Raw genomic sequence first — 11,484 nt, 5'->3', positions numbered from 1 at the left:
TAGATATTGTTTGCTTACCCCCTTCTATTAATTCTGATTTCCATTGTATCTCCAGCCGAAAGTTATATAACATCAGACGCTTATATGTAAGAGGAAAGTTTGGATTAACCATCCTGATGTATTTCCAGACAATACCGATTATCGAACAAAAAACCCATTGATCGTTCATGAAAGCTATCATAACCCCATTTTACGTCTTCCTATTTAAATTCATAAATTCGAAGCCAAATAATCCTGATCTATCACCAGGCAAACTGTACATCGTGGAAAAATGTTCAACATAAACGGGATTGAATAACATCTTAAAAGTTCAAACTAATAATCTTTACATGGCGCATCCTCGATGCTTCAGTGGCTACTCTCACTTTTGGTCTCTGTATCTCTGGATTATGTGATAGAGAAGGCTCAGTGTGCGCCACCTTGTTGATTAATCTGTTTGAGTCTTTGATGTACATCAGAAGAACCTCGCGGTCGCGTAAATATAAAATTGACTGGCTTTGAAGTCGGGCATCACTCCTCTGTGATCTTCAAAGGATAGGTACGAGTCTAATGATTGTCATTTTTTTTTACCAGAGACCAATCAAATAGCTAGGCGCATGCCTTCAATATTGCTATGACATATCCCCGGGATGTAAAGAGAGAAAGTGAACGTAACCCCTGGAGTATCGAGGATATACATGACGTTGCCCTTCAGCTACTAGAATCGGAGATGTGCTGAAAAAATATCTCCTTATCACGCTGGCTTCTTCTGTTACAAACTCTCCGCTTTCATTCTCTTCACCATGTTATTGTTTGCAGAGTACCGGAGAATGAGAAAAAATATTAGAAGAGTTGACATACAAAACACTTAAAAATGGTCAGTAATATTATCTGAGCCACTAACATCTTCAGCCAACGTATTGCAGGAGTACTGTCTGTTTCAGTGATTGTTGAATTTATTGACAAAATAAGAATGAAGAACAGATATAAAATTCTAGAAATTATATGTTGTGATTGAAACAAAACATGAATGCATTTTCTAATTCAAATCATTCTTACCTCATTTGAAAATGCTACATACATTTAAAGAAAACTATTTCTTAAGATATGCTGTGAACTCCCTTTCCTATTTTATACATAAATCTAATTTGATTCATTTGCTTTATTGCTAAAATGTAGTTCATTTTTTACATCCATAAGGAATGGTCTTTTTAACTTGAGAAACATTTTTATAATTATCAAAAATGTACACAGGTATTGTATCAATTTAACAACAAGGAAATGTTTTTGGTAAACAAAGCTTTAAAAGAGACGAAACATAAAACATTTTCAAACAGTACGTTAAGTATGTACTCTCTGTTGTACCAGAGGTTTTGTGTTGATATCTTTTAAAAAATGGGTCTTAATGTGGGGGAACCTTTTAGTCTAAAAGGTTGACAAGTATACTCCAAAACAGCGACTTAGCATCATATTCTGTTTATCTGTACCAGACAACTAGAAGGATATTATCCCAACTATCTAATAATCTGGACGACAGGGAGATCTATAATCAAAAATGCGCCCAATATAATCGACAACTGTTAAGGTAATGCAAAATATTGTGTCCTATACTAATTTATAATCGACAACGAGGAAGGTTGTTCAAAAAGATGTGTCCTATACCAGATTATTCTTGACAACGATGAGGGAAATACAAAATATTGTGTCTTATTCCAGTTTATACTAATAAACAAGAAAGGTAGTACAAAATATTATTTCTAATACCAGTTTATACTCGACAATGAGGAAGGAGTAAACAAATTGTTTCTTTACCAGTTTATACTCGACAACGAGGAAGGTGTAAACAAATTGTTTCTTTACCAGTTTATACTCGACAATATTAATGAGGAAGGTGTAACCAAATTGTTTCTTTACCAGTTTATACTCGACAATGAGGAAGGTGTAAACAAATTGTTTCTTTACCAGTTTATACTCGACCATGAGGAAAGTGTAAACAAACTGTTTCTAATACCAGTTTATACTCGACAATGAGAAAGGTGTAAACAAATTGTTTCTAATACCAGTTTATACTCGACAATGAGGTCGGTGTAAACAAATTGTTTCTAATACCAGTTTATACTCGACAATGAGGAAGGTGTACACAAATTGTTTCTAATACCAGTTTATACTCGACAATGAGAAAGGTGTAAACAAATTGTTTCTAATACCAGTTTATACTCGACAATGAGGAAGGTGTAAACAAATTGTTTCTTATACCAGTTTATACTTGACAATGAGGAAGGTGTAAACAAATTGTTTCTAATACCAGTTTATACTTGACAATGAGGAAGGTGTAAACAAATTGTTTCTAATACCAGTTTGTACTTGACAATAAAAAAAGAAAGTAAACATATTTTGTCCTATACCAGTTTATACTCGAGCATAAGGAATGTAGTACAAAATATTGTGTATATGTCTAGAACCATTGTAAACTAGAAAACGAAGAAGGTGTACTGAATTCCAAAATTTCATGTTAGTACCATTATATACTCGACAACACAGAACGTAGTATCCACCATCTTGATCAGGTCGCTAGAGAACGAGGAAGGCAGTACATGGAATCTTGTCCTGCATACATGGACACGGTAAATAAAGTGTTAACACTGACACCTTAGTTTACTGTAAATTAAAGACGACAGTCTTCCTTTTACACCGATTCCTAGACGGCACAGCAATTATAACAATTATAATCAAAATGGTGTCCGAAAGTTTTCGAATTCAGCAGGTAAAATTATATCATAAATGTAAGGAACAGTACATGATGAATTTATACCTAAACATTTGCAAACAAAAGTATACGCATGTTACTCATAAATTGAATTTTAACAGTCAATACATTTTGATGTCAATCTGTCGTCAATGGCGGAACATCTACTAGTTATTAACGCTGTTTGTTTTATCTCCTGGCGAGATATTTGTTGTTTCCGTTGTTAGTTAGGATTTTTAAAATTTTATTTTGGTACACTTAAAGGAACTTAACTTACAATGGTATCTTTGTGTTACAAAACCGTTAATATTGATCTATCATTATATGGTTAGTACACGAAAACAAACATATGTAGTCACATTAAGTGTTTCATATTGAATTCATTAATGGGTAGACAAACACCTGATCAATCACAAGGAACAGGTATGGCGTCAGATAACAGTTAATATAAAATGATTGGATGTTATGTTAAATTCATTGGTTAATTCAATACAGAAATATAGCGTTCGTAGAACACTCCCTTTTTAAAATGAATGAGTGCTACAAACAATTTTTCTCTTCAACATGCTTGCTTCGTATTGTAACGGATGCGTGCCTACAGTTCGTTACCAAGTTCTTTCTTGGACCCAGTAATTGTTGTAACAAACAAGTGCCGACAATATATACAAAATAATGGCCGTCTTTCTGACTCAAATAACTATTACCTAATCTACACCCGGTAGATATTTTACATTAATATACCTCTAACACTAATATAGTCAAAAAGCCAACTAAAACAACTGTATCACAATATATCCCTGTATCAACAGCCCCTTACTGCGACACCCGTGACTGTGTACACCCTTTACCGCGACACACCTTTACCACGTCACCTTTTACCGCGACTGCCGTTTGACCAAGTCACCCTATAGCTAGCCACTATAAAACCTATGCCTTGGTAAACCCTGTGTCTTGGTACCTGACACCCTGTATCAACAGTACGTCGCCCTGTACTGTGATACCCTGTGACTATGCACACTATACTGTAACACAATTTATTTTGACCATGTACTATAAAGGAATACAGTGGAACCCTAGCTTATGCAGCTAGGCCCAAACTTATACAGCTTGGTCACTGATTACCTTTTTAGAGTTGTTCCTTCTTCTTCGACCGCCAGAGCAAGAGAAGCTTTTCATCTGATGGAACCTCTATTTATATACCTAGCCATCCAATGAAATGCCTTCTTTCATTAGCCAATCAAAACTACTCTTACTTCCTAATTACAAAGAAATAACTAAAGCAAGTCTATACTAACGATCATTTATTGAACAATGTAATTAACAAAGAATCAACCGCTTCATTACCCACGCCTCTGATTCAATGCGTCCCGCATTCACAGTAAGTAAAAGAGCAAATGTATATTTTTGTTTTGTTTTGTAAATGTCTTTGAATCACTCAGTCGAACCATTCTTCTTCCTCAACCTTGACAACAGACTTCCCATTCTCCGTGTACGATGTCGTTGTCTTTATGGTTCTCCTGTGGTTTGAAAAGTTCACCTGGACAGCTGCATCCACAAATGTCTTTACATTGCCTAACTGTGTCCCTGTATCTCTGGTCTGTAGTCCTGGTTCACGTACACTACCTGTGACGGATTTCACAGCAATACTCGAAACACGTGCAGAATCTTGTGGAATGTTAGGTCTCTTTGGTGTATATACAGGGTTCGGACGACAGGGTTTTCTCACAGTAATCATTTCTTCCATCTTAGATGTCTTAGATGCAGGTTCTGGATCGTCCTCAGATATTTCCCCTAGGATATCTAACACATTCCCTGGATCATGTTCATCCAACGAGTCTTCTCGTACTGGGTGCTTCCTCTCCTTGTGTCTCTTCAGACAAACATTCTTCTCCGTGACAAAGTTACACTCATTACACTCAAACTTCTTCTTTTCTCTTGCATTGGTTCCGCAGATCACCAAGTGCGCTTTCCACTCTTCATCTGATGGAAGTCTCTCGCAACACAGCGGACACACCAAACCTGGCTTTCTCGGAGTTGTTTTCACTTGTGGCATCTTCCTATAACACACAAAGATTCACATCTATCATTTTTTTTTTTTTTTTTTTACAGTACATATTCAGTCATCCAGACTGGTCTTCTTCTGACACGGCCTTTTGTGCTATCTGGAAGATCTACAATCTCGTTCACCTCGAACTCTGATCCATTTTGTATTTGGTCAACCTCGACATCTGTACGAGTCTCACTTTCACCTTTGAGAACCTGGGATTGGCATCTGCGCATCCTGTCAACATGAATAACATGTTCTTTCTTGTTTTCATCACTAACAACCTTGTAAATGACATTTGATACTTTTTCAACTACCTTGAAAGGACCTTGCCAAAAACTCATCAGCTTTGATGACCTGCCAACCTTCTTTTGAGGGAAAAACACATAGACCAACTCCCCCGTCTCGTAACTATCCCATTTTAGTTTCAGGTCATGGTAATGTTTCTGTCTCAACATCGCCCCTTCCAAGTTTTCTCTGGCTAACCTATGAGCCGAAACCAACCTCTCTCTAAGTTCCCAAGCCCATTGACTTTGCAAAACTGGTTTAGACTCGTTAGGGAGATCATAGAACAGATCAACTGGGGTAGAAACCTCTCTCCCTAACATAAGCATGTTTGGAGTAAACCCTGTACTTTCCTGTTCTGTTGACCGGTACGCCATCATAACGTAAGGTATGTGAACATCCCAGTCATCCTGACACTCATCAACATAGGCACAAAGCATGCTTGCAAGAGTCCGATTGAATCTTTCTACCATACCGTCCGATTTCGGGTGATATGGCGTAGTTCTCGTTTTCTTGGTGCCAAGCAAAAGACACATCTCTTGAAACAGTTTGCTTTCATATTGTCGCCCCTGATCCGAGTGTATGGCGTTTGGTACACCAAAACGAACAACAACCTCCTCCACGATGAGTGCAGCAACTGTACTGGCCTCCATATTTCGCATGGCAAAAGCTTCTGTCCACTTGGAAAAGTAATCACTTACTACCAAAATATATCTGTTTCCGTCCTTTGTTTCCGGTAATGGTCCGAGTATGTCAGACGCCAATCTTTCCATGGGATATCCTGTAGGCTCTATTTGCATAGGTGCTCGTCGTTTTGCACATTCTTTCCTACATACACAATGTTTGCACCCAGCAATATACTGTCGAACATCTCTTTGCAAGCCAGGCCAGTAGAACTTCTGTCTCACACGACTCAGTGTTTTGTGCACTCCTAGATGCCCACTAGTTCTTGTGTCATGACACATGTTCAGCATGGTTCGTCTTTCCTCATATGGTACAACTATTTGACTCTTTTTGTGTTTTGAAGGGTTTACCCAACGTCTGCACAGTAAACCGTTGTCAATAGTCAATTGATCCCATTGTGCAACAAGGGATTTTACCACATTGCTCAGAGGCTTTACCGAACCTGGATTTGGCTTTTTCCCGCTCTTTACCCATTCAGTTACTAATTTCAGATCGCTATCGGCCTCCTGCTTTTCTTTCAATGTACTTGTATCTTCATCTTGTTTGTCAATATTCACTTTTGGGTTACCATCCTTCTTGATCGTTCGTACAGGAAGTGGTCCCTCCCCTTGGTCACGTTCCCAATCTTCATAGAATCCACACTGGTGACAGGGAATCCTACTCATTGCGTCTGCGTTTCGGTGCAACTTCCCTGCTCTGTGCTGGATTTCTATATCATATGTTGAAATGACCTCGAGCCAACGAGCTAACTGTCCTTCTGGTTCTTTGAATCTCATTAGCCACTTGAGTGCACTATGGTCAGTTCTCACTATGCACTTATGTTTGTAGAGATATGGTCGATACTGCTTGATACAATATACCATTGCTAGTAACTCCTTCCGGGTTACGCAGTATTTCCTTTCTGACTTGGTAAGTGCTCTACTACTGTAAGATATCACGTTCTCCTTGCCATCAATACACTGGGACAAGACTCCACCAATAGCAAATTGACTCGCATCTGTGTCCAAGATGAATGGTTTGGTAAAATCAGGGTAGGCTAAGATTGGTGCTGTGATCAAACATTTCTTAAGCGTATCGAATGCAATTTGGCATCTGTCTGTCCAAGTGAAAGATGTTCCCTTCTCTGTCAGCTGGTGAAGTGGTTTTGCGATCTCGGCAAACCTGTGAATGAAACGTCTATAGTAGCTACAAAGTCCAATAAATGACCTCATATCTGTCTGCGTCACAGGCAGTGGCCATTCTTTCACTGCTTTCACCTTTTCTGGGTCTGTTGATATGCCATCTCCTGAAACAATGTAACCCAGGAATAACACTTGTTTTCTAAATAGATGACATTTCTTGGCCTTGAGTTTTAGTCCTGCCTGACGTAGTCTGTCGAACACTTTTTCCAAGTTGACTATTGCTTCATGAAACGTTTTCCCTAAAACAATGATGTCATCAATGTACACCAGGCATATTTCCCAATGAAGCTTAGCCAGCACTGTCTCCATCAGGCGTTCAAATGTCGCTGGACTGTTGCAAAGTCCAAACGGCATCACGTTGAAATGGTAAAACCCACTTCTGGTTACAAATGCAGTCTTTTGCTTATCTGCTTCGTCCATTTCAACCTGCCAGTATCCCGAAAATAAGTCCAGTGTTGAGAACCACTTTGCTCCCGACAATCTGTCCAGTGATTCATCTACCCGGGGCAATGGGTATGCGTCCTTTATCGTTACCTTGTTCAGGGCACGATAGTCCACACAGAACCTTAAACTGCCGTCTTTCTTCTGTACCAAGACTACGCCCGATGCCCACGGACTAGACGATGGTTCTATAATTCCTCTGTCTAACATACTTTGGACCTGCTGATTAACTTCCTCTGCTGCATGGTGTGGAAATCGCCTTGGGGGTTGTTTAATAGGCCTTGTATTCTGAGTATCTATTGTATGCTTCACCATACTCGTTCTTCCCAAATCATCGTCTGATTTGGCAAACAAATCCTGTGACCTCAATAAGAGTTGCTTGACCTGCTCTGCCTGCTCTGGAGCCAAGTCCTTTCTAACTTCATTGTAGAGTTGCACAAGATGTTCTGGTAAATCTTGATATTTAAAACAGCATGTATCATCAACCACGTCCTGGTCAAGTACTCTCTCAGCTGGACTGATTTGTCCAATGTGTGTAGCACGATACACTTTCACAGCATGATCCGATGGATTGAGTAAGCGTACAGGAACAGTCTTCTGTGCCTTGACAACGGCCCGAGCTACCAGAGCCTTTCCTGTCTTCGTAAACTTCTCACAAGACTCCATGATACAGGCTTCACCACGAAGTTGTTCATTGTCAGGAACTTGCACTATTCCCTCACAAATTATCTCTGATCTTGGCGCTATACTGAGCGTCTCCTTCATACTGACTCGGTAGCATCCCAAATTACCTTGCCATGATAATGAACTGTCATTCCGACCAATTCTCATCTTTCCTTGCGCACAATCAATAATGCTTTTGCTTTCTTTCAGGAAGTCTAAGCCTATGATTCCATCTAGCTGCATGTCAACCACAACCGCTGTACACTCACAACTGTAATAGTCTATAGTTATGCGAAAACTTCCTTTCCCTACTACTGCCAAGGGTAGGTCATTGGCTCCAAGTATATCCCGCGTCATTGGTTGAAGATCTAGCCGGTTCCGGTCATTGATAGCTTTGTATGTTTGCTTTGATACTAATGACACAGTAGCACCTGTGTCTATCAGGAATTTTGCCTGAACTCCATTGATATCCAAGTGTACAAAAAGTCCTGCCTCTGCACCTTTACATCCTTGTACACATTTCAAGTGACTGGCGTTTGATGTTTTATCTGTCGTGTCCTTTGCTATCATTGCCAAATACTTGGGACATTTCCTTTTCATGTGACCCTCTTCCTTACAGAAGTAACACTGTATACTGTAGCGTCCTTTCTGTGCATCATATGGTTGCTTGTTTTGGTCCTTTTTACTATTTCCCTGTGTATCTCTCTTCGTTGCTTTTAAATCATGCATTTCTTCTTCAAGTTTCTTAATAGACTTTTGTAGGGACCCAAGCATGGTTGTCAGATTCTCCATAGCCTTATTCCCTTGACTGGTATCGTGATAAACGTTCTCACCAGAGGCAGACCTAACATACTTCTTTTCGTCCCTTCTGTCCCTTTCCACCTTACAGAACGACTCTATCTCAACTGCTAATCCAACAGCCTCGTTCAAAGTCTTTGGTCTTGACTGCTTAATTCTCAGTCTCATATCGAAATCTGGTAAAGCGTCAATGAAGTGATCCTTAGCCATCATCTCTGCAACATCTCTCGTTACTGTAGGGTACGCCAGATATGTCAATCGTTTGATTCCTTCGCCTAATTCAGGAATTGTCTCTGATGGGCCTAATCTCTTTTCCTTTAGCATTGAGCGATACAACTCCGTTTGGTTTGTCGGAGCAAACCGCGCCTCCAGTGCTGCTGTCAATAGTGTATATTGACCTGGCTCGTCCTTTGACATATTCCCTAGCACTGTCTGTGCATGTCCCCTCAATGATGCAGCAAGATATAACCCTTTTTGTGACTCGGTCCAACGATTGATTTTACTGCATGCCTCAAAATGTGCCTGATAATCCAGCCAGGACCCTGTCCCATCATATGTTGCCGGTTTCATATAATTAGACATTGGCTTCTGCATCGTAGCTAAAGCTTCATCATACATCCCCTGATCCTGGTAATTTGATTTCTTTTGCCGCACAGTAACACGTTCATCGTTGAAATCATGTCCTTCTATCATGGGAATATCATGTGTCACCCTCCTCGGACTATAGCAAGTCTCTCCGTAGTTCTGATCCCTCTCATGTACAATATCCCTGTTTCTTTCACTGCGTCTCTGAGACATACGTCCAATTTCATCAGGAGTACGGGTGTGCATGGGAGTATCATCAAACCTTACTGATGGACGCCGGTCTGTAACATCTCCCCTAGTATCTTTATGACCAACAATATCACTAGAACGCCGTGTAGTTCCTAAACCAGAGTCCCTAGGTCTATCACCTTCTACCTGTTTAACGATACTGGACAAAGGGGTTGATTGTGATTTGAGCCTAATACTATTTTCCCTTAACGTTGCTATTTTCTCCTCCAAATCACTTATCTCGCTGTCCAAGTCATTCATTGTGAACAACTGATCCTATTATTTCAAAGAATGTAAAATTAAACTACCAACACACTATAATGCCTTTATAGATAAATATATAAAACTATCACAACAGTGACTGGATCCCACTACGCTGCCACCAAAATATATGTAACGGATGCGTGCCTACAGTTCGTTACCAAGTTCTTTCTTGGACCCAGTAATTGTTGTAACAAACAAGTGCCGACAATATATACAAAATAACGGCCGTCTTTCTGACTCAAATAACTATTACCTAATCTACACCCGGTAGATATTTTACATTAATATACCTCTAACACTAATATAGTCAAAAAGCCAACTAAAACAACTGTATCACAATATATCCGTCACCCTGTATCAACAGTAAATAGCCCCTTACTGCGACACCCGTGACTGTGTACACCCTTTACCGCGACACACCTTGACCACGTCACCCTTTACCGCGACTGCCGTTTGACCAAGTCACCCTATAGCTAGCCACTATAAAACCTATGCCTTGGTAAACCCTGTGTCTTGGTACCTGACACCCTGTATCAACAGTACGTCGCCCTGTACTGTGATACCCTGTGACTATGCACACTATACTGTAACACAATTTATTTTGACCATGTACTATAAAGGAATACAGTGGAACCCTAGCTTATGCAGCTAGGCCCAAACTTATACAGCTTGGTCACTGATTACCTTTTTAGAGTTGTTCCTTCTTCTTCGACCACCAGAGCAAAAGAAGCTTTTCACCTGATGGAACCTCTATTTATATACCTAGCCATCCAATAAAATGCCTTCTTTCATTAGCCAATCAAAACTACTCTCACTTCCTAATTACAAAGAAATAACTAAAGCAAGTCTATACTAACGATCATTTATTGAACAATGTAATTAACAAAGAATCAACCGCTTCAGTATTGTAACCTTTTCTTACCTTGTGATCAGTTCTGAACTTTTCGTCTCCAAACCATCATAATTGTTTAATGCTATAAATTGCCAACACTTATTTTTAAAATAGTGTTAGGTTTGTTTATTAGTAATTATTTACGTCAAAGTTCCCTAATAATGTTGAGGTATGGTAATGATTTAAAAGAAGTCCCCCTTTTGCACGTTCTTATTCTACATCTCGTTAAAAATACAGCACAGCCAAACAAATAGTACCCTTCACCAAAATGTAAAGTTACGAGATACTTTCACGAGACACCTACTATCAAATAAAATGTGAACATGGAAATATTGCTGGATTTTGTGGAAAACTGCGTTATACAACAGTCAACATGTGGCTATTCTGAAATGGATCTACTTTCGGAGGAGGTAAAATCTATCAGGGCCATCTTTCAGATAAGAATAAGCAGCTTGAAAACCTTATTGAAAACCAAACACAATTCAGTGTATCTTAACCCTGATGTTCAATTCACACAAAGCAATGTAATAACTTGATCATTGTCTGTTAATTAACAATCTATTGAAATCCTGGTTAATCATAAGACTTTCTCTATTCATTAAATTTATACCACGTCTACCGCCACCACTTAAGGTAAGATTTATCTATCACCCCAAGGATATAGCAGATGCAATGTAACGCATGAACAGAAACA

General features: G+C 39.4%; 1 protein-coding gene across 1 annotated transcript; it reads right to left on the bottom strand.

The window, feature by feature from the left end:
* Positions 1–3,607: 3,607 nt before the first annotated feature.
* Positions 3,608–10,605, bottom strand: LOC110459704. The gene is made up of 2 exons (XM_021512079.1): positions 10,583–10,605; positions 3,608–4,782 (listed from the first exon to the last, which is right to left on the bottom strand). The coding sequence occupies exon 2, from the start codon at positions 4,776–4,778 to the stop codon at positions 4,161–4,163; it is 618 nt and encodes a 205-aa protein (XP_021367754.1). The 5' UTR covers positions 4,779–4,782; positions 10,583–10,605; the 3' UTR covers positions 3,608–4,160.
* Between the last annotated feature and the right edge of the window lie 879 nt (positions 10,606–11,484).

Source organism: Mizuhopecten yessoensis, unplaced genomic scaffold, assembly GCF_002113885.1.
Source record: "Mizuhopecten yessoensis strain PY_sf001 unplaced genomic scaffold, ASM211388v2 scaffold10185, whole genome shotgun sequence".
Classification (NCBI taxonomy): domain Eukaryota; kingdom Metazoa; phylum Mollusca; class Bivalvia; order Pectinida; family Pectinidae; genus Mizuhopecten; species Mizuhopecten yessoensis.
The sequence above is the reverse complement of the archived record's forward strand: the minus strand, read 5'-3'. Positions and strand labels throughout refer to the sequence as shown.